This window comes from Molossus molossus, unplaced genomic scaffold (assembly GCF_014108415.1).
Source record: "Molossus molossus isolate mMolMol1 unplaced genomic scaffold, mMolMol1.p scaffold_m16_p_11, whole genome shotgun sequence".
NCBI classification, from domain to species: Eukaryota; Metazoa; Chordata; class Mammalia; order Chiroptera; family Molossidae; genus Molossus; species Molossus molossus.
In genome coordinates, this window is record NW_023425346.1 from 97,961,506 (window position 1) to 97,984,636 (window position 23,131).

Here is a 23,131-nt window from a genome sequence, read left to right on the forward strand (position 1 = left end):
AAACAGCACCCGAGAGAAAGGCCCGAGGTGACTGGTACAAGTCATTGAACACCAGCATGAGCACAGTCGACTGTAAGAACCGACCATTTCATCCAACGCTGTAACCATTTCTCTTTCCGTGTGTCTTTTCCTTTCCCTCTCTCTCCATTTATAGGGAAGCCGGGTCCAGATGGTGATTTGGGGCAGAAAGGAATGAAAGGCTTCCCCGGATTCCCAGGAGCAAAAGGCCCTCCAGGTCTCCTCCCTGCACTTTGCTGCCCTTTCCTGCGGGAAGCACGTTCTCTGAGTCCGACGGGCTCTGGGCCACGCTGTTCTCTAGAAGGCAGTGTTCAGTCCTCAGGCAGAAATGCATTAGCATGAGGTCAGGTGTTCATACTGAACTGGGGACCCGTCAACCCAGACATTCCAAAGTGATAACCCCCATGATTGTATTAGTCTGTTTATAGTTGTCATTGCCAAGTTAGCTTCACATCACTACCGTTCCGAAAAACAAACACCTACACCAGAATGACGCCCACCTGGCACATTGGGCCATTGGTAGGAATTCCTCTCTCTGAATGGCTGTTTTCTTCAGGCCCTCCAGGGTTACCCGGAAATCCTGGACCAATGGGTATGAGGGGTGATCAAGGACGTGATGGAATCCCGGGTCCCGCAGGAGAAAAGGGAGAAACGGGTACAGCTTGCTCATTATCTTCGATGCACTGGTTTCATTTTGCGTGAGATAATTAGAGATGCTAATTATTAATTAGTGATTGATATTGAATTAATGACCCTTCACTGTTCTAGAGAGTCTCCTCTGATGGAACAGACGGTCTTTAATGTGTTCCGGGTGCGAGGTCATTAAACTTCCTTTTGCTGTCAAAGTGAATTGACCAAGCAGAATAAGTTATATCTATGTAATGAAATTAACCATATATAAAATATTAATATGCAAGCATTACCTCTTTCAGGTTTGCTGGGGGCACTTCCCGGCCCCAGAGGGAGACCTGGTGATCAAGGTGAGCAGCTCTTCCTTCCTGACGCTGGTGGTTCACAGGTTCAAGGGCAGAATCTAATTTAATATGCTTGATATATAAAATAAACAACATATTGGATTAAAGAAGTCTCAGCGGTCATATAGGATGTTTATATTCTTTGTAGTCGGTTTAATCATTTTGAGTGAGAAATCTTTAGCATTTAATTGGAAATAAAATTTCATATAAAATGATCACATCTTAAGTTTTTAAAAAGCCTCAAAAACTAACAAATAGCCTAATCATGTAAGTAAATGAGTATGCAGCTCGATCCCTCTGAGGTAACTAATTGTGGAGAGTTCATTGAGACTTACAAGGTATGAGTCTTTTTAATTAGTGTATTCTCCCAATTCCGAAAAAGAAACCATATTGTAAAACAAGGAAGAATTTGAATGGACTTGGAATGTATAGCCCAAGACAGTATCTTGGTCCCTCCGACCATGGTCAGACGCTGCACAAATACACTTCACAGCTGGACGTGAACTGAAATCATCAAATAAACTGTGGGCATAAAACAGCTCAAGAACATGATAGACAAAGGGCTGGACAGTCAACATTCATCCATTTGATCTTCATCGTCACTAAGTTTTCCCCACATAATAACTTCCCAACCCCCCCGTGCCAGCAGCCCCGTCCCTGCCCTTCTGTCTTTTCATCATACCTGCCTCCTATTTTCATGCCACTTAACTGTTTCTAGAAGAACACAAAGACGGGAGAGAGGAGGAAGTTTATTGTCAACTCATACGACATTTTCCATTCATGAATGTCAAAGTACAATTTCTTGAAGGTTCTTGGCGATGAAGAATATCACTGTTCAGTTGTGACCTTTGGGGGCTTTCTCTGGTAACCCCAAACCTCCTGCCACATCCCTTCCTTACAGAGTAGTGTCTGCCACGTGAGGGACAAGTAACCAGAGGATGGGGCCGGGATTACAACTGTGTTGTCCCTTTGTCTGGATTTAGCCGGGCGACGCTCCAATGCACATGCCATTGCTGGAAGGCTTAGCTCCGTGTGCTCTGTGGAGTTAGCGGTGATTAAATAACGTCATTGTGATTCAAGTCCATCAGATAATAACATCTGCGGCTTACGTTTGCGGAACACTGTAGACCTGGCACTGTGCTTTTCCACTTTAATCTCACGTGATCCTTAAAGAACTGAGCTAGGTCAGGTCCGACCTTCGTTTTAAGAATAAGAATGGGGGAGAAAAGGGAGACATCCATAATACGTTCGACAATAAAAATAAATAAATAAACACAAAAGTAAATAAATACAAAAAGAAGACTATGTTAAAGTGACTTTGCCAAGATCAAATGGCTAATCGAGGGCAGAACTGAGTCGAGACCTACATTTCTTTTACCAGCTTCTTTAAAAAAAAAATATTGTGTATCTTGACACGTTGAAGCAAAGTGTCTACACTGTTAGAGATGACCACAAACTGTGACTCCCAGGACAGGGGCATTGCGGAAGCTTACAACCCCGTTCTCTTCGCAGGAGCCAAAGGAGACAGAGGAGCCCCAGGCTTGCCCGGCCTCCCCGGCAGGAAGGGGATGGTGGGAGATGTTGGGCCGAGAGGGCCCCCAGGAATAGCAGGATTCCCGGGGCCCCCAGGTTTCCCTGGTGCCATCCTCCCTGGCCAAAAAGGAAACCGAGGCCCACCAGGCTGCAGAGGAAACCCAGGTAGAGGGTGTACTTCTAAATAAGATAAAAGAGTGAAAATGTTTCCCATCAGAAGCGCTCAGCCTCACCCGTGTGACCTGTGACTTCTGTTCTCCCCGGGCCTCTCCATCTCCCACGTGCACCGTCCTCGCACAGAGCACACGAAAGCGGTGTGTTGTTGAGGGAGACTGGCCTTCCTGATCACTTAGTAAATTCCAGATTAGCCCGAGAGAGGGGCACCCATGAGCTCCTCCTCTGTCATTGTTGAGCCAGGCACAGATGCTGTTCCCACAGACCTTCACGGGGAGAGCCCGTTCCTGCCCTGTGCTGGGGGTGTCGCTGCGGTTACCCCATTCTGTCTCGACCTCTGTCCCACCCCGCTCCCAAAGGGGAAAATCGTTCGGGGTCATGGGAAGGGAAGGATCACCGACAGAACCTGCCAAGCTCCCTGAATTCTTTCTGAATGCAGGTGAGCCTGGTCCCCCTGGACCTCCTGGGAGTCACGTCAAAGGCATAAAGGGAGACAAGGGATTTATGGGCCAGCCAGGCCCACCAGGCCCACCTGGAGCTGTAGGAGACGCAGGGCCACCAGGTCCTGTGGTAAGTGTGGAAAATCATTTTACTTGTTATTCTTCCCAGTTGATTGCCAGGATCAGAGGCACGAGAGGCAGCAAAACTTGCCCATTTGTGATGCATCTGTGCAGTGCACCCCAGGGGAGACAGCATCCAGGGGTGCAAAGAATCAAAGCACCGTAAGGGCTGGACGGACTTGGCTTCCCTGCAAGAGGCCTCTCAAAGTTCGGTCCTGGTGGGACGCTTCTCTGTTTCATCCCTGACCTTTTCTTGTTTAGATTCTAAACAATTCCAGTGATGGAAACTTCAAAAAACACCTGGGAGTTTGGGATCACTATGGAAGACAACATAATTCATTGTCTCTGTTAATGTGCTTTTGAAGTTATGTGTGCTATCCCCTAAATATCTCTTAATTTTCTCCCCACGACAACATACTTTTCAATGTTTGTAAATACTTGCCATTTCCTTCCAAATACAGGAGTGGGCAAAAGTAGCTTAATCATAATAGTCATAATTATAACAACAACAGTAATAAAAAATAAACTTTTTTTTTGTGGACTCACAACTGTAAACCTACTTTTGACCACCCCTATATTTTCTCCCCCAATAAATACCTCTTTGTGTGTTGTTGTTTTTCAAATTCAATTTAACCTTTCACCAACTCTGCCTCTATTCTGAATATATCCTAGTTTGCCAATATCTCGGCCTGGGGCGGACAGCATCCAGGGATGAGAACAGTGCCCCGTGCAGTGCCGAGAGGAGGGGTGTCATCCTGACATCACCGCTTTATTTATTTATTTATTTTTTTATTTTTTTATCCTCACCCGAGGACATTTTTACATTTTTTGTTCAGGTAGAGTGGGAGGGAGAGAGAGGAACAGAGAGAGGGAGAAACATCGACGTGAAAGGAACACATCGAGTGGCTGCCACCCACACAACCGACCAGGGCCGGGGACAAACTACAACCGAGGTAGGTGCCCTTAGCGGGAACCGAACCCGGGTCTCTCAGGACCGCAGGCCAACGCTCTAACCGCTGAGCCAAACCGGCCAGGGCCTGACATCACCGCTTTATAATCCAACCTGAAATCCACCCGGCTGCCCGGCCGCCCCCACCATCCTGTGGGCAGCAAGAGCCCGTGTGCCTTTTCCTCGTGAAATACTGCCAAGCTTTCTCCATTAGTTCTTGTCCTGTCTATTGTTTACTTGAGACGTAACTGCAGGACTTGCACATTTACCGTTCCTGGATGTCATCTTGCTGATTTCGGCTCATGCTCCCAGCCTATTTCTCTCTCAGTTCCGTCCCTTCTCAACCCCTCAGCCATCCCCCTAGCTTTCCGATCCCTCTGCTTACTTCAAACTCTTGGAGACTGATGAGGAAGTCAGAGTTCTGTCAGACATGTTCCGGGGCAGCAACTGTGTTGCTCTCTTAAGATCTCTTGGTGTTTGGTTTCCAAAATCTACCCTTTTGTTTTTTTTTTTTGTTTTTTTTTTTTTGAAAAATGAGATATCTGCCCTCCTTCAGTCTTGGATATCTCTCATGTTCTCCGTTATTCTTTGGAAGCGGCACTGACCCTATGATCACATCAGAAGTTCTCCCCAGGATACTGGGATGTGGAAAGTCTGGTTTGGAAATGTGATCTCTCTTAAATCTTCTGAGGGTTCCAAGGTCCAGGCATCTACATTGGCACTTGAAAGGCAATTCTACTTGATGGGTGTCTCAACTAGCTGGGTGCCTTCATCTGCTCTCCCCTTGCATGGAGGAGCTCCCTCCTACCCAAGGGCTGGGCCTGGCACCGGGCCCTCCTCCCTGGCTACTCTGCAGACCTCAGAAGCCTGGAAGGCCTGGATCAGATGGTTCTGTGTACTCTCCCCCCCTTTTTAACCTCACAACCACCTCATCCAAGCAACAGGACTGCTTCTTGCTGAGTCTTCCTACTCCACAGCTGGCCCAAGGGCAGTCTTGTTCTTGGTTTTCCTCATGTTCACTGTTTTCAAGAAATAGCATTCTGTCTCAATTCACATGGTCACTGTAAGTGCAGATTTAACATACATTCTGATGTATGGCTCTTTCCGGAAGCCCTGCCCCCTCCCCCTCCTCCCATGTCTTTTCTTGGGCACCTGACACTACAAGAGCAATTCCTGTGAGCCTCCTAAGGAGGCAGCATCTCCGCCCGGTCCGATCATTGCATCCTTGTCCAAAGTGGGTGTCAGAACTGCCCTACCAATCCCTTCACGCTCCCTCCCCAGTCACATCACTTCTACCTGTCTGACCAGGAGCCATTTACAACTCTGCTGGCTTAGTTAGAATGATGGTGGGTGTTACAATTCAACAGCTTGTCTTTGCAGAAATTACAAATACAAATTATAGTTTTTTATTCTGGCAGTCTGGTGCCTGCTCTTCCCCATCCAACTGTATCCATCCAATGCTGACACGACATTCATGAGTATCAGAAGTTGTGTTTGCTCTTGGGCTTCAGGTTATCTTTTACTTCTTTTTCTTATTGAAAATGATAGTCCTGCCTGGCCAGTGTGGCTCGGTGGATTGCGTGTTGTCCCATGGACTGAGAGGTCCGGTTGGATTCCCGGTCAGGGCACATGCCTGGGTTGCAGGCTCGATCCCCAGTAGGGGGCGTGCAGGAGGCAGCCATTGATGTTTCTCTCTCACATCGATGTTTCTATTTCTCTCTCTCTAAAAAATCATTAAAATAAATAAATAAATAAAATGATAGTCCCAAGGAGAAATCTAGGTGGCAGAGGAATTATAGGAGGTGAAACACTGGACTGGAAGGTTAAAATCAAAGAATTTACATGAGTATATTCATTGCCCATGGACACAGACTATAGGGTGATGAAGGCCTGGGGTGGGGCAGGAACCACGTGGAGGGGGGTAATGGGGGAGGTGGGGGGGGGGGAATCCGCAATACTCTCAACAATAAAGGTTAAAAAGAAAAAAGATGTCTCTTAACTTTAGCTCATTCTTACCCAACATATTATACCTTTTTGTTTAAAACCCCTGCAGTGAACGTTGTGGTTTTTAAAATGTGTCTGTGGTTCTGCTCCCTTTCATTTTAAATACAGGGAGCACCAGGTCCTCCAGGTCCACCGGGGCTCAGAGGTGACCCTGGATTCCCCGGATTTCCAGGCAGGAAAGGTACTGTTTTCACGCACTGCTCTCTGGAAGCAAATAAGATGACTGAGACTCACACTGCAGTGGCTCTCAACCTTCCTGATGCCGTGACCCTTTAATACAGTTCCTCATGTTGTGGTGACCCCAACCATCAATTATTTTCGTTGCTACTTCATAACTATAATTGTTATGTCTTAGGTGACCCCTGTGAAAGGGTCATTCGACCCCCAAAGGGGTTGCGACCCACAGGTTGAGAACAGCTGCATTAGGGCCCACAGGTTTACTAAACTCCTCCGGTCGCCCCAGACATTTAGGGTTAGTACAAATAAGACCTCAGTGTTAGTGAAGAAGGAAGATTCCACCAGCACCCAAACCCAGGGGGCTTGAAAATTAAAAACATACCTTAAAGATGGAAACTATAGGAAAACTACACAGAAACAGTTTGAAGTGATTACCTTTGAGCGTACTGATGTGTGTGGGTTGGGGGATGGGGGACTATATTACTATCAACAGCATTGCTTTGGAGTGTTTATTTGAACTTGTGCATGTGTTACGATTTTTGAAAGCTGAAAATCTAAAAGAACCTGTTTGTTAGTGGGGGGGGTAAGTAAATGTTTATATATAGATTTAAACACTTGTGTATTATGTGTTTAATCAGGAAGAAAAAAAAACCTATACTTTTGGGGTTTTTAAGTTTAAAATGTTCATACACAGAAAGTTAAGCTTCAGGTTTTAGAAATTCTCCAATCTTCCATAAGGGTGATATGATCTCAAACAAGGTTTTGATTTTGGGATCTGTTGTCTTCCCAGGTTAAATCCTCTAGTATACATATTTCGGTAGGGAATCTATTCGACTGGAAGGTGCTAAAAAATGAGTGTAAGCCAAAGTGAACGAAGCCACATTTTCACAAAGGAAAACTCTTCCAGGTCTAAGGGAGGGGAAGGTGAAGTTCAAGGAGCCTTTTTCGTGCTTCCAACCTCTGACTCCACAAGGAGCAAATTTGCTAAGAATGAATCAAAGTGATTCTGAGAAGTCTCATTAGACACTGGGTCGGTGACTGCCCGCAGGCAGCCCGGGACAACTGTGTGCCACCTGTCACTCTCCCAAACTCAAAACAGTAATATCTAAGTTTGAAAATTATATAATGGCCCCACTAAAGAAACATTCTGGTGAGATATGTAAAGGTATTTTGGGGGAGATTCATAAAATCCAGTTCTCTTAAAATATGCTCCATGAAACAGTCAATTAACTCTCAGATTTCAGAATAAGACCATCTATCAGCTGGCACTGAGGAGTCTGCACATTTTTTATTTAGAAATTTTTAATCTCCAAAGTGAAAAATATTTAGGCTTTCTCTGCTGTACGTAAGTAAATGTTAACACCTTCCTCGAGTTCTGGTATCATGTGGATAGTATATAGTTTAGTTGCCAGTCAACTTTTGGTAATTATTTTATTGTATTTCTTCAGTGAATATCATATTTAGTAGTATTAAAGTCTTTCTAAGTAATCAGATGTAATAACTACATATGTCAAGATGTTTATAAGAGAGTATTCATCCAAATCAATGATTCTTGGAACCTTATACTCATGTCAAAGACTGAGAGAGAAACCTTACCACTTTGATGGATTATATCAAAACAGATATTCTAGCCCCAGCCGGGTGGCTCAGTTTGTTGGAGTGTCATCCCATATACCAAAAGGCTGTGGGTTCGATTTCTGGTCAGGGCATATGCCTAGATTTTGGGTTCAGTCAGAGCACATACGAGAGGCAACCGATTGAGGTTTCTCTCTCAACATCAATGTTTCCCTCTCCCTCTCTACCAATCCTCTTTACCTAAAATCAAAAAATATATATCCTTCCTTGAGTAAGGATGTTTTAAAATCAGATATTCTAAATGTACTCATGAGAGTTCCTAACGTAATCAACTCTGGGCTGTTAGAAAAGCTGGAGTAAGAAGCTGAGAAAATAGATAACTATGACAACCAATATAATTTACCAGGAAGTGCTAAAATAGGTTTTAATGTCGCTTCATATTTTACCTGTGATATTAAATTGAATTGGTTTCTGAAGTTACACAGTGAACTCTTAGAAACTCTCCCCTTTCAATGCTAAATACAAAATTTTAATGCTTACTTCTAGAATATATGTTTCAATAGATATTAAACATGATCAATTGGGTCCAAATGAAATGCCCATATCCATGTGAATAGAATTAAGTTGTAGGCTGTCACAGAGCTTATAACCTCCGGTTGTAACTTCCAGTATCTATCCTTAGAGTTGATCACCAACCTGAAGAGCTAGGAAACCCATTGTTCTAAGTAGAATCACATTGCCCGCTCCCTCCCCCCAATTTTTTTTTTAAAGGAGAGAAGGGTAATCCAGGATTTCTGGGATCAGCTGGACCTCCAGGGCAAACTGGGCCAAGAGGACCACCAGGTAAATACTATCTCCTCAGTACTGCTCTCCATGAAGAAAGTGAGCTCATCAGTAAGGCCACCATCTTCTTATGCTCATGTCAATAGGTCCCCGTGGAGACCCTGGCACACTTGAGATCATCTCCCTTCCAGGAAGTCCTGGGCCACCAGGTCAAGCTGGAGGACCAGGGATGCAAGGAGAGCCCGGGCCACAGGGGCCACCAGGAATCCCAGGTGTGGGGCTGGCAGCATTGACTTGGATCACTAGGAAGTGGTTGGATCAGCAAATGATACTTCACAGAAACTGTTACACATCATAGAGGTTTTTGCAGTCAGTTTTAGAATTGAGCTCATTTTACTCTTGACCAGCGAATACAAGACCTTTTGAATCTACTGAAAGCTGTCGTGTATAGTATAAACTTGAGCAAATGTACTTTAGGGCACTTGAGGGTTTTTTTGTTCGTTTTTTATTAAGGTAGAATTATTGTATCTGTCTTCTCTGACAACTGTTAGTCTTGGAGTTCTATTTCTAATTGATTGACTGAATAAACCTGGCTTCTGTGTATTGATACTTTTCTAACTTTGTATAGCACTTGGAAAAGTCGTAAATACAAATACATGCTTAATCTTATATTGGTGTATGAAAATTGAAATAACCCTTTGTGGGTTTAGCACATTGTAATAGTCTTCTGAATGGAATTATATTCTGTTTGCTTGAATCACCTGGGAAATGGCATATTACTTTGACTGGTACAAGGGCATAATGAATTCAGGAACAGCATCAATCAAAATGGCAGCACAACTTTGAAATGCTGTGTTTCATGTACTCCTAGTTCATTGCTAAGGGGCTTTCTTCCTGGAACTAGTGTGTAACAAATTGGATGACCAACTGTCCCAGTTTGCATAAGGCTTAAGGTCTGCTCGGTGTGCAGAACTCTCGTTGCTGAAACTGGGGAAGTCCTAGGTGAACTGGGCTGACAGACCACCCTACCTTTCATCTCGTATGAACTATTCAATGCAATGTTGGTTTTTTCGTTTGTTTCGTAGGACCCTGTGGGCCAAGAGGTAAACCAGGCAAGGATGGAAAACCAGGCATTCCTGGACCAGGTGGCGAAAAGGGCGACAAAGGTCGCAAAGGAGATCAAGGTAACAGCTGGCTTGTTCCTTCACCGGAACGCTGCTTCAGCAGACAGAGGTCTCATTTGAGTATGTGACTACAGTAGTAATCTAGGTCTTTCGGTTTGTGTTGTTCAGCTTAGACTAAACACCAGCCATGAAAAGTTCATTTAAAAGAAGATGAAAAATCAGAAGCCACTGGACTACACCATTCTTCCTATCTCCTAACTGCATAGATGTGCTCCAAATTTTAGCCTGAGAACAGAAAGACCTAATGAAGCACTAATTCTATTTTCAGAAAGGCCAGTGCTGTTTTTAATTGATAGGACTACTTAATTAATGATAGTAATTATTGGAGTGGTATACAGTAGAGAAATATTATCTTGGCATGAATAGAAGAACAACTCAGTATCTATACTTTGGAAAGCCATGTTTTAACTATACCATTCTTGATACAACTCAACAATTCTGTGTATCTTGGAGGGGTGGGGGTGGGTCTTTTAAATATTTTAGTCTGGCCCTGGCCAGTGTGGCTCAGTGGTTAGAGTGTTGGCCCTTGGACCAAAGTGTCTCTGGTTTGATTCCTGGTCAAGGGCATGTACCTGGGTTGCAGGTTTGATCCCCAGCCCTGGTCTGGGTGAATGCAGGAGGCAACCAATCAATATGTCTCTGTCACATTGATGTTTTTCTCTTTCTCTCTCCCCCTCCCTCCCTGCTTTCCACTCTCTCTAAAAATCAATGGAAAAAATATCTTCAGGTGAGGATTAAAAAAATATATTTTTAAATCTGAACATAAGCTATATGTTCACCTGGATCAAAATCTATCTTCTGCAAGTTTCAAAAGCACCTCCTAGAAACCACCTAGATGTCCAAATCTTATTTAGGATTGCTGCCTTTGTTAAAACAAGAAAAAAATTCTAAATGTGATTTCCCAACTTACCGATATATACCCAGATCTACTATAATAAAACTGTAAAGTCTAGAGACTTAAATCTTTAAAAATTCAAATATAGCCCAGCGGGTATGGCTCAGTGGTTGAGCGTTGACCCATGCACCAAGAGGTTGCCAGTTTGATTCCCAATCAGGGCACACGCCCAGGTTGTGGGCCAAATCCCCAGCGGGGGCATGCAGGAGGTGGCCAATCGATGTTCTCTCTCATCAATGTTTCTATCTCTTTCTCCTTCTCCCTTCCTCACTCTCTAATGTCAATAAAGAAAAATAATTAAAAATTCAAATAGAATGCTAACATTTATTTGATAACTCATAATTTAGCAGTCGTGAGTGTACATTAGAGCACTATTTATTTGACTTTCCTTCAAATGTGTTTTTCAAAGTGGTAAAAAAAAAAAAAGCCTTACTGATAATTGTATTAATTAAAACAACTTTATGGCTAAGTCAGTGATTCAGAATGGGACCACAGCAAGAGCAAAGGTACTACAATGCAAATTATGTTGTATTGAGAATGATTAGCAAGTAGACAAAATCAGTCCTAATGCTATTAAGGGCCTCACTAAAATGAGAAAGGTATGTAGGAGTCAAGCATTGGTCTAAACTAAGCCTTGGCCTTTCTTGGAAATCCAGAGTATCCTTGGATCATACTTATTTGCATAATCGCTCACCTGAATTTCTGTCACATTTAATCACTTCACAGTTCCTGTGCTGAGATCTGAAGGGACCGGATCTGCATGGAGCCAGTTAGAGCCCCAAAGAGAGTAGATACTAGGAATGGTGAAGACACCTTCCCTGATATATTTATTTATTTATAATTTTTTTCTTTATTGATTTTTCGAGACAGGAAGGGAGAGGGAGAGAGAGATAGAAACAGAATGATGAGACAGAACACTGATTGGCTGCCTCCTGTATGCCCCCCACTGGGGATCAGGACCACAACCTGGGCATGTGCCCTGACTGGGAATCGAACCGGTGACCTCTTGGTGCATGGTCCGACGCTCAACCACTGGGCCACATTGACCGGGCCTTCCCCTGATATATTTAAAACATGGCAATTTGACTTTTCAAGACGACTTTGAAGAATTAGATATGGTCTATTTTTAATTTCAAAGAATAAGCCACAGACTCAGAAGATAGGAATAGGGTGGGGGGAGACCGAAAAATATATAATATTGGGGCTTTACCAAATCCTTGTGAAAAGCATTGACTTTAATTGGGACTAAACCAGGGGACTGCCTGACTCCATGGCATGGTTGTTTATGGGGAAAAATACCTCCCCCGATGAATGGCCAAAAATTAAAGTCTCTGCTGGTTGTGCATGTCCTTAGAACTCTTAAGAACCATCACCCAAATCTGCTTGGGTGGGGATCAGAGAGCAGTGGCAGGGGAAATAGACCAGGGGTGATGGGATGGGGGTGGCGAGTCTCTGCCAGTATCATAAATAGTAGGTATTTAATGAAGGGAGAACAGGAGGAAGGAGAGAAAGGATAGTGACAAATGTGTATTAACTAGCCTATTCCAAATGTAGAGAAACTACAACGTAAAAAAAAAAAAAAAAAAATCTTTGATTTTAACTCATAAACTAACTTATCACAGGAAAAAAAGTCTTGTTTTCATTTGCCTTACTAATTGATCAAAAACTTTCTTGAAGTTTGCACCTTTGAAAGGCACTGTCAATGTTTTCCATGTTGACTGAATTTATGAAAAGCCCATGTAATTTTTTTCTTATTGAATAGATTTTCACATTATAGACATTTGGTTTCTTGTTCCCCACAATGTATGACATATTTGATTTATGCATAAAAGATGTACATGAGATCTACCAGAGGTATTAGGCACCAAAGAAATACTAAGACGAAGAAGACCTGATCTCAAAAAGTTCATCATAAGATATACACAAGTATCTATAATCACAGGCACTGTGACATTAGTCAGCATTTTAATAATATTGTTTGGCCACTATTCTTTGTGACTCCTTTCTATATTTGGGGCTTATCAGATATACACAAACATTTAAATTAGGACTTTGGAACAAGTTTGAGGTTGCTTGTGTTGCAACATGTATATCGTGTTTCTTGAAGGGCCACCTGGATTCGATGGAATGCCAGGTTTGAAGGGGAAACCCGGTGACATTGGACCACCTGCAACCAGAACAACGATGAGAGGCTTTATCTTCACCCGGCACAGTCAGACCACAGCGATTCCTTCCTGTCCAGAAGGAACTAAGCCACTCTATAGTGGGTTTTCTCTTCTTTTCGTACAAGGAAATGAACAAGCTCATGGACAAGACCTGGGTAATGTCCCAATCCCAGTTCCCACGCACTCTGTTCCAAATACAGATTGTGACTTTTTATGGTATGGAGTACTTCTCCCTAAAGTCCCTTGGGTATCTTACAGTACTTTTTAAGAGAGTAAATAAAACATTGGCCTCAGGTCTAATTTTTATTCTGGAATGTAAAGCTCTTTTTAATTAAAGTATAATTGACATACAATGTAATTAGTTTCAGGTGTATCACACAGTGATATTTCATATTTATACACCTTACAAAGTGATCACCACAAAAAGTACACTATCCATGTCACTGTACAAAGTTACTATGATATTGATTGCATACCTATGACTATTTGTAAGTTTGTACCTCTTAATCCCCTTCACATTTTTGCCCATACGGTCACTACCCAACCCTCTGGCAACTATCAGTTATCTGTATGAGTTTGTTTGTTCATTTGTTTAGTTTTTTAGATTCCACACATGAGTGGAATGATAAAGTATTTGTTTTTCTCTGACTTATTTCACTTAGTATAATATCCTCTAGGTCTATCCCTGTTGTCACAGATGATAAGATTTTATTATTTTTCATGGCTGGGAAATATTCCATTGTGTGTGTATATGTGTATTGATTTCTTCTTCATACATTCATCTACTGGTGAACACCTAGGTTGCTTCCGTGTCTTGCTATTGTAAATAATGCTGCAGTGACCATAGAGGTGGACATATCTTTCTGAATTACTGTTTCACTTACTTCAATTGTGCACCCAGAAGTGGAATTGCTGGGTCCTTCTTGGTCTCTTGTTATATAGCCTTTGTTCTAAAGTCTTCTCTGTCTGATATAAGTAATGCTATCCCAGCTTCCTTTTTTGTTTGTTTCCCTTTTAATGAAGTATCTTTTCCACCCCTTTATATTCAGTCTGTGCGTCATTCTATCTGGAGTCTCATTCAGTCACCCTATGTTTTTTCAATTGAACACTTAGTCATTTTCATACTAGATTTCTAAGTGGTTGGTCTATCTTTACTATGTTTGTCTTTACTAGTGAGATTTTTTTCTTTCATATATTTTCTTATTTCTGATTTTGGCCTTTTCTTTTCTATTTAAAGAATTCCCTTTAACATTTCTTTTAATACCGGTTTAGTGGTGATGAACTTCTTTAGCTTTTGCTTGTTTGGGAAAATCTTGATCTCATCTTCAATTCTGAATGATAACCGTGCTGGGTATTCTTGGTTGTCAGTTTTTCCCTTTCATCATGTTGAATATCTCATGCCACTCCCAGCCTGCAAAGTTTCTCTTGAAAAGTCAGCTGAGCCCTGGCCGGTTTGGCTCAGCGGTTAGAGCGTTGGCCTGCGGTCCAGAGAGACCCGGGTTTGGTTCCCGCTAAGGGCACGTACCTCGGTTGCAGTTTGTCCCCGGCCCTGGTTGGTCATGTGGGTGGCAGACACTCGATGTGTTCCTTTCACGTCGATGTTTCTCTCTCTCTCTCTGTTCCTCTCTCTCCCTCCCACTCTACCTGAGCAAAAAATGGAAAAATGTCCTCGAGTGAGGATAAAAAAAAAATTAATTAAAATTTTAAAAAAAGTCAGCTGATACTCTTATGGGCAGGCATTCCCTTGTATGTAACTAATTTTTTTCTTGCTGCTTTTAAGATTCTCTCTTCATCTTTAACTTTTAACAATTTAATTATAATGTGTCTTGGTGTGGGTCTGTTTGTGTTCATCTTGTTTGGGATTCTCTGTGCCTCCTGGACTTGGAGTCTGCTTCCTTTGTCAAGTTAGAAGTTTTCAGCCATTATTTCTTCAAATAGATTTTCTGTCCCTTTCTTTCTTCTCCTTCTGGGACCACTATGACTTGAATATACACTTGATGTTGTCTCAAATGTCCCTTATGTTAGCATTTCTTTTTCATTCTTTTTTCTTTTTAATCTTCCAGTTGGGTGATGTTCGCTATCTTGTCTTCCTGATTGCTGATCCATTCTTCTGTGTCATCTGATCTGTTGTTGATTCCCTTCAGTGTATTTTTCATTTCAGTTGTTATATTCTTCAGTACTGATAGGTCCTTTTTAATAATTTTTCTTGTCTGAAGAGTTTTAAGAGCATCTTTATGACTATTACTTTGAACTCTTTATCTGGTAGACAGCTTACTTCAGTTTCATTCAGTTTTTTTCTGGGATTTTGTCCTGTTTTTTGTTTGGAACATATTCTTTTCTCTCATTTTGCCTGTTTGTTTCTATGTATTAGGTAGCTCACCTAAAACTCCTGGTCTTAAAAAAGTGGCCTTATTTAGGTGTCCAATAGGGCCCAATGTGGAATCCCCCTTGTCACCAGAGCCATGTACTCAAGCAGTGTTCCCTGGGTGGACTAGTGTGACCTCCTGTTGTGGCTGGGCCACAACTTCTATGACTGGCAAGAAGGTGTTCCCCAGCCTGCTGGTTATAAGGCCTGGCCACAACTGCTGCAGGCTCACTGGTGTGCAAGGCCCAGCCACACTGTTGCAGACACACTCCTGTGTGTTGGTGTTGATAAGGCCACCCACTGGGTGTCGCAGGGCAGGAGCCTCATTGGAGGGGTGCTAGCCTGGGTGGGTCCTTGGGGAAATGCCAGGGTGGGGCAAAAAGTGTAAGCAAGGTTAATGGAGAGTATCAGAAGTGGCACCTGCCAGTATCAGACCAGCTAGGTTAAAGAAGAGGGGCAAATGACACCTGACTCAGGAGAAAGTTCTAACAGACCCTTGTCCCTCTGGCACACACCCTAAAATGAGTCAGTGTATCACCTTTACATATGACCTAGGTTCTTTTCAAACTGCTTCCCCTGTGCTGGGACTCAGAAAGAGCACAACCTAGGTTTCCTACAGCCCTCTGGCTCTCCCAAACATAAGCGCTACTAGTTTTCAAACCAGATGTTATAGGGGTTCCTTTTCCTGGTTCAAGTACCCCAGACTAGGGCTCAGACCCCTCACTCTTCAGGGAAAAACCTCTGCAGTTGTGAGTCATCACATGGGGAGTGGGAGATAGAGTAGGTCCTAATTAGACTTAGTCTCTATCCCTCCTATCCGTTTCAATGTAGCTTTTTCTTTATATCTGTAGTCATAGAAAATCTGTTCTGCTAGTCTTCAGGTCGTTCTCAGAGACAGCTATTCTAGATGTAGTTGTAGTTTTGATGTCAATGAGGAGATGTATTATACATATATCAAGAACTGGGAATACTTTGAAGCAAAAACATTTTTCTAATTGACCTCTACCAGTCCTCAAGTTCTAGACTGATTAGAAAGGGCCACAGAAGTATTAAAGGTGGAAAAAGGAGGATTTGTTTGCCTATTAGATCTTTGATTTTAATCATTATTAAAACGTCCATAACACATTTTGCTAATAACTCTTTTGTGTTGTCTTTCTTCAGTTTTTGCCATAGATTATGTTTTAATTAATCTCTATCTAGTAACAATATTCAAAATAACTTTAATTTACTGAAAGTGATACCCAGTCTGATGTTTTATTAGGAACACTTGGAAGCTGCCTACAGAGATTTACCACAATGCCATTCTTATTCTGTAACATCAATGATGTATGTAATTTCGCATCTCGAAATGATTATTCATACTGGCTGTCAACACCAGCTCCGATGCCAATGGACATGGCTCCAATTACTGGCAGGGCCCTGGAGCCTTATATTAGCAGGTAAAAATTTAATCTCTTAGTTTTGTGTTGGGATAAGGTGAAATACTTCATTTGTAATTGAACTGTAAGCAGTACATCACAGTGTAGAAAGTGGAGATGCCACCCTATTCCTTGTTTTATGTTACAGATGTACTGTCTGTGAAGGTCCTGCAATGGCCATAGCCATTCACAGCCAAACCACTGACATTCCCTCATGTCCCCATGGCTGGATTTCTCTTTGGGAAGGATTTTCTTTCCTCATGGTAAGGGAAAAGGAACAGCAAATTCACAGAATGCCTGTAGAATCCTGACTGCCCCCAAAATGATGTGCCTGTCATCCATATATATAATATGTCATGAACATTTGCTTGAAAATCTGAAAATATACCCTTTTTAAAAAGCAATAAGTTGTTTATTGGTAAACAATGGAGCATTTGAAAAAATAGGCTTCTCAGAAGATTACCCACACAATTCTAAATAAAACATTTAGGTGAATGGTAGCTACAATATTGGTAATAAAATGTCTATTTTTAATGTGGCATGTATTTTATATACATCCTCCATAATCCTTACAAAAATCCTGCAAGGTAGTTTCTATAATCTACAGATTGGGGGGGGGGGGGAGGAATAATTTCCTCAAGGTCTCACAACTAGTAAGAGGTAATGCTAGGATTTGCACCCAACTCTGTCTGCTCCGACATCTTTATGCCTTATACTGTTCCCTTTGACATTCATATGAAGATGGAAACTAAGAGAAATAGACTTTTAAAGAGAAATACCCCAGATGTAAGTGCTAAATGAAATCTATGAACTGACCATCTGTGAGTCTGAGAGCTGCACATATGCAGTAAATGGTTATTCATACTCTGTACAGCATCATTTATGATAGCATTTTCCCTTCGTTACTCACAGATGTCCATACTTTCAATCGTGAATTCAATAACTATTTATTGAACGCCCACCATATGCCACTAAGGATACCAGCAGTGAACCCAAGTTCCTGCTCTCCTGGAGCTTCCATCCTAGTGAAGGTAGACAGTACACGAGAAGATACAATAACAATAGCGATGAGTACAGGTGCTGATTGGTGGTATGAAGGACCTAAGGCAAGATAAAGGGGGCTGTGACAGGGACGAGATCAAAGAAAGCCTTTGGAAGTTACATTGAAGCAGACCCCTGAACAATAAGAAAGAACCGGTCACACGGTCACACGTGGGGGAAAAGAGTATTCCAAGCAAAAGAAACAGTTTTTACTTTCTTTTTGATGACTCTAACTCACTTGAAAGTAACTGGAATGTTAGCCAATCTGAGCAAAGAAACATAAGAAGTTTAATTCATGCTTTTTTTTCTCGTCTTCTATTACCAAAAAAAAAAAAAACATTAAACATTTCAACACCTTGCACAGTATCTTTATTCAGATATTTTTATTGTATAGTTCACGAGCGCGGGTTCTGAGGGCGCCGGGCAAGCACTGGCATCCCCCGGATCCTGTCTGGAAGAATTCCGAGCCAGTCCATTTATAGAGTGTCATGGAAGAGGAACATGCAACTACTATTCAAACTCCTACAGTTTCTGGTTGGCTTCATTAAACCCCCAAAGAATGTTCAGGTAATTATTCAGAGTCAAGTTTAATCTAATGACTCAACTGCAGAACTATTGAAAGGTTGCCTGTGTTAGATTTTCATTACCTGTGTGTTGATGTGCTCATATTTTTAAAATCTTACATGCCAATAAAATCCTGTTTAACTTGGCACTTCCAGTTTACAAGAATCAACAAGCAGCCATGGTTTTGTACTACTGTACCAACAAAGGTATCACTAGATGCATTTAATATTTAGAATAAATGTATAATACATTACTAAATAAAACCGTTAAATGATCTAATTTTAATTTACTGTATTGGAAGACTTTTAAGAAAGGATATTTAAAAAGCGGGTGGTTTTCATTACAAAAATATGATCTGTGTTTCCTTAGTGCTACTGAAATACAACTAAAATAATAAAAAGTTGACATATATACCTTTTCAGAAATATACCTCCTATAATAAAGTTTAGATGAGCTACAATATGCAGTAATAAAACTCAAACCCAGCAAGCATTCCTTTTTTATCTACAAATTGATGGTATTTTTTGTTTTTGCTTTTCCAGAAGACCTATTTCATCAACTGTGAAAGCTGGGGAGTTAGAAAATATAATAAGTCGCTGTCGAGTGTGCATGAAGAGAAGACAGTGAATAAATCAAAGAAAACAGAACTGTTATTTTTCATCTTAAATAACCAAGTAATGACACAGAACATGCAGTTATTTAAGTATTTTTCTCTAACCAAACAATATCACTCTATGATGGTTTGGTACAAAGTTTCTATTTGTTTCCCCATACAAAAAAGCATTTCTTTTAAGTTCTTTCTATGATCTTGGTCTCCAAATCTGTGTTTTGAAGTCCCCCTATGGCAAGGCAGCAGAGTTTCCACAAAATATCACTGAAATTGTATTCCATTTGTACCAAACGCATTACTAACTGATGACTACATAAAATCTGATGCTACAAGTGAAGACCTATTTGGTCCACTGAGTTGCCAAGATTTGCCCCCTTCTATTCCAGTCTTTGAGACTCAGGGAGGCTGTAACAGTTTTAGATTGCCCACCACCTACTTCCGAAGACTTGAGATTCTAAGTAGAGGAGATGGGGCGAGTGGAGTATGAGGCATCAATGATGGAACTGGACTTACAGGTCTGTTAATTAACTTAAGGCTTGAGGGAACCAGAATTAAACTGAGGTTCCTGGATTTTCTGGTGCTCTTTTAAACATCTCCAATACTAAGGCCAAAAGGGGAGGGTCCCTGAATGGAATCACAAGAGCCTTGGCAACACCGTATGGTTTTGTTTTGTATTTTTAAGAAGTCTTTTTATTTGTCCATTGAATTCATTTCACTGCAGCAATACAGCCTACTTGTGTTCCAAGTAGGTATAATTTTTACCCTTTGTGAATTAATTTTAATAGAAATTTTTTATACACATACTCTAAAATGTGTGATTTTAGCTTTCCTTTTAAAACAACACCCACACAAATAACAAGAGAACCACTTATTAGGTGCATACTTTACCGCCATCCCTATAAATTTTGGTGCGTATAATTGAGTAGTTCAGTAATCCATGAAAGAACTTATAACATGTGCTGGTTACTCAGGCTCAGAAAATTTTTCCTTTGCTCTAAATATTCCATTCAATTTGGATATTTAGAGATTCCCTTGTTACTTCTCTTATTCTTTGGTAAAAATGTGTTTTTTATATAACATGTTCTTTTAAACTATGTTGAGAAAGTCCATTGTGTAAAAATCTTAGTGTACAAATTGTATAACTTGGCAGCTGTGTCTTTAAACTTGTTTTTCAGCTTGTTGATACATTCCCAAGGTTAGTTAATTCAACTTAATAAGCATTTCATTCAACGCCAAGCCATGCCTCAGGCACTGTGCGAAATCACAGAAACACTAAGGGGGAAAAAAGAGATTTGTCTGATATAATAGATATAATGTCCTGGAAAAGGTAACTTGCTGTTTCTGTTAGAAATCCTACATACCTAAGTTGTTTTTCCCCCTTTGCTTCCTTTACCTCTGTCCTAATAGTTCATCATAATTCAACAGATTTTAAACCTCGATAAAGGTTTAAAAATAAGATGTATTATGCCCAAGGAGAGCCCTGGACTTCTAGGTTCCCCTAGGCTAGCTTTTCTTAGGCAGCGCAGAAGGCAAGGTCTGGACAAAGACCTGCAAAACATTAAAAATCATTTATACTTGATGGTAGCACACTACTTGATGAGTCTCAGAAGTCAGGCATCCTAAGAAAAAGTTCTGAAGATGTTTCTTGGTCCAGCTAGGTGGAGTTGGTGGTGCTGTTATTTAAACTTGGGTTTTACTGCTTCAATCTCAGTTGTTGGAAGTGAAGATGTGGCCCCAGAAGACAGCAGACTGTTGACCACAGTCCACATCCTCCACTGCTCATGTGACCGCTGTCAAGCCATCTTTACATTTAAACTAAGAAGTGCATTTTACTTAGATTATTTATTTAGACTCACCTGCTATTAAGACTTTTTGGTCTAAAAATATCCTACTGTTCCAATTGTACTGTAATGGCATAGAGGGCTAACAGATCTCCACAAACCCTCTATAGACCAGAAGTTCTCAGAATGTGGTCCCTGGACCAGCAGCATCTAGGAACTTGTCACAAATCAAATTCCAGGGCCAACCCCAGACCTACAGAATCAAAAACTCTGGGGGTAAGGCCCAAAAATCTGTTTTAACGAGCCCTCCAGGTGATTTCCAATGCACACTAAAGGCTGAAAAAAACTGCTCTAGGCAAACACCCCAAAAAACAATTCTACAGGCAGTTACCAGGTAGAGCTGACTACAGTTTTTCCACTTGTGCTTCTCTTTCAAGTTCAAAATCACAAATGAACTTAAGGTTATCTAATGTTACTAATAAGAAAAAGCCCTAGACTGGTGCTAATGCCACATGACTGGCCTCCGCTTATCTCCTGGCCTCTGTCTGTCTCCTGGCCTCCGTCGTCTCTTGGTAACTTCCAAGGAAGACAAGTGATGCTCAGTTCCAGAGAAGCCATATTAAGTTGCTGAGTCATAATCCTAAGACTGAGCATTAAAACATTGCTTGTGTGCACTACTTTCTACTAGTAGCTTTATAATCTATGAGTAGCTTATAATGTTATGAAGATTGAACTCTGCAAATAAAATGTTAATAACTTATTTCTTTTAAATTTGGGTCTCCAACTTTGAAATTTCAGTGTTCTCAGAGGTCTCTCTTTTTGCAAAATAAATATTATTAAGTAATTTATTTATAAAAGTATTACAATACTAAATTTGAATGTTATTGCTAATTTAACTTACAAAGAGTTTCTATGCATCAAATGTAACTTACTGCTACTAAACTTAATTTAATATTTACTCCATAACCAAATGAAATATATTTAAAATATATTGAATATTTTATATTATTGTATCTTGATAAAATTAAAATATTGTAATGTACTAATATTTCTGTAATTATAGCTAAAATACAATGTTATGGTATTATCTAATAATAAAATTGAGAAAAGTGAAAAAATTTTTTCAAAATGGAAATTTTTATTTTATTTTAAAAATATAAGTTCACTGTAAAAACAATAGGCAATACAGAAGTAAACACATGGGGCACATTTTCATATCCATAGACAAGAACTAATCATTATTTGCACGGATTTACTACATAAGTCAATGAATCTCCAATTGAGGGACACTTAACTAAGTTTTGACTATGTTGTACATGTCTCATGTCACAGTTTGAGGAAATTGGTACTTTGTGGTCTCAGTGTCTCGAAGAATTATAGCAAGGAAAAGACTGAAGACGGGGAGTCCAGGTAAAAGGGCAGCAGCCCGCTAACCTAGCAGTGGGAACAGCAAGTACAGAGAAAGTGGACAGTTGACACGGAGGTGGGGGCTTTAAAGATGAGGAACTTGGGAGAGAGTGACAGATGACTTGGGGACGCTGAACTTTGGTTACTGAAAATATAATCTTGACATTAACTGGAAAAGGGAATTCGGAAGGTAACTGGATTGAGATGAGGGACAAATCTGAGTTCGACACCCTTTGGGGACCAAAGCTTCAAAAGGGACACATGGGAAGAACTGGCTGGAACTAGAGCAACAAGATGGGACGAAACGGATGTAATTTATTTAGGTGTACGTGCCACCCTGTCCCACAAGGGGACTGGGGCGACTGAGCTCGAAGACAGGCGGTGACAGGCGGTGAAGAACCGAATCATCAAGAGGGAGGGCCGGCCACCCTAACGAGGCAGAGGAGGGGGACCCGGCCCGGAGCTTTGTCCCAACACGGGGAGCTTCCAGTAAGAGAGAGATGCAGACGACGGATTATACAACTGTACATCTGACACCGATATCCTGTCCTTAACCAATGCCACCGCAATAAATTCAATTTTTTAAAAACCACTTGCAGAGCTGGCGACATGGGCCGGTTCCAGGCCTCACGCCACGGAGATGCCGGTGCCGGCAGCCCTAAAACACAGCTCTTTTATCTGGCTCCCGGAGGTGCACCTCGTACCCCAGCGGTTCTCACAGACACGACCTCGGGGTACCGGCGCGCCGCGAACACGTCCCGTGGAAGGCCGTCCCCCGGGCCGGGGCTGCCAGGCCGATCCAGGACGCCCGGCACTGCCCCGCTCCGCGGCGTGCGTCTCCCGGCCCCGCCCCGCGTCACGTGACCGCGGCCCCGCCCCCGCTACGGGTCCCGGCAGGGGCCAGCCCCGGCCGTTCTCGCGTCTCTCCGGCCCGCTGCGGGCCGCTCCGGCCGG

General features: G+C 41.7%; 1 protein-coding gene across 1 annotated transcript in view; it reads left to right on the plus strand.

The window, feature by feature from the left end:
- Positions 1-19,102, plus strand: part of COL4A3 (collagen type IV alpha 3 chain) — a 127,343-nt gene extending 108,241 nt beyond the window's left edge. Inside the window, exons 39-52 of the mRNA XM_036253361.1 lie at positions 155-235; positions 575-673; positions 951-998; positions 2,505-2,690; positions 3,139-3,269; positions 6,321-6,393; positions 8,736-8,807; positions 8,894-9,019; positions 9,833-9,931; positions 12,934-13,146; positions 16,618-16,795; positions 16,923-17,037; positions 18,210-18,382; positions 18,922-19,102. Of these exons, the coding sequence (XP_036109254.1) occupies positions 155-235; positions 575-673; positions 951-998; positions 2,505-2,690; positions 3,139-3,269; positions 6,321-6,393; positions 8,736-8,807; positions 8,894-9,019; positions 9,833-9,931; positions 12,934-13,146; positions 16,618-16,795; positions 16,923-17,037; positions 18,210-18,382; positions 18,922-19,006 (1,679 nt within the window). The 3' untranslated portion in view covers positions 19,007-19,102. The remainder of the gene's footprint in view (positions 1-154; positions 236-574; positions 674-950; positions 999-2,504; positions 2,691-3,138; positions 3,270-6,320; positions 6,394-8,735; positions 8,808-8,893; positions 9,020-9,832; positions 9,932-12,933; positions 13,147-16,617; positions 16,796-16,922; positions 17,038-18,209; positions 18,383-18,921) is intronic.
- Positions 19,103-23,131: the final 4,029 nt, after the last annotated feature.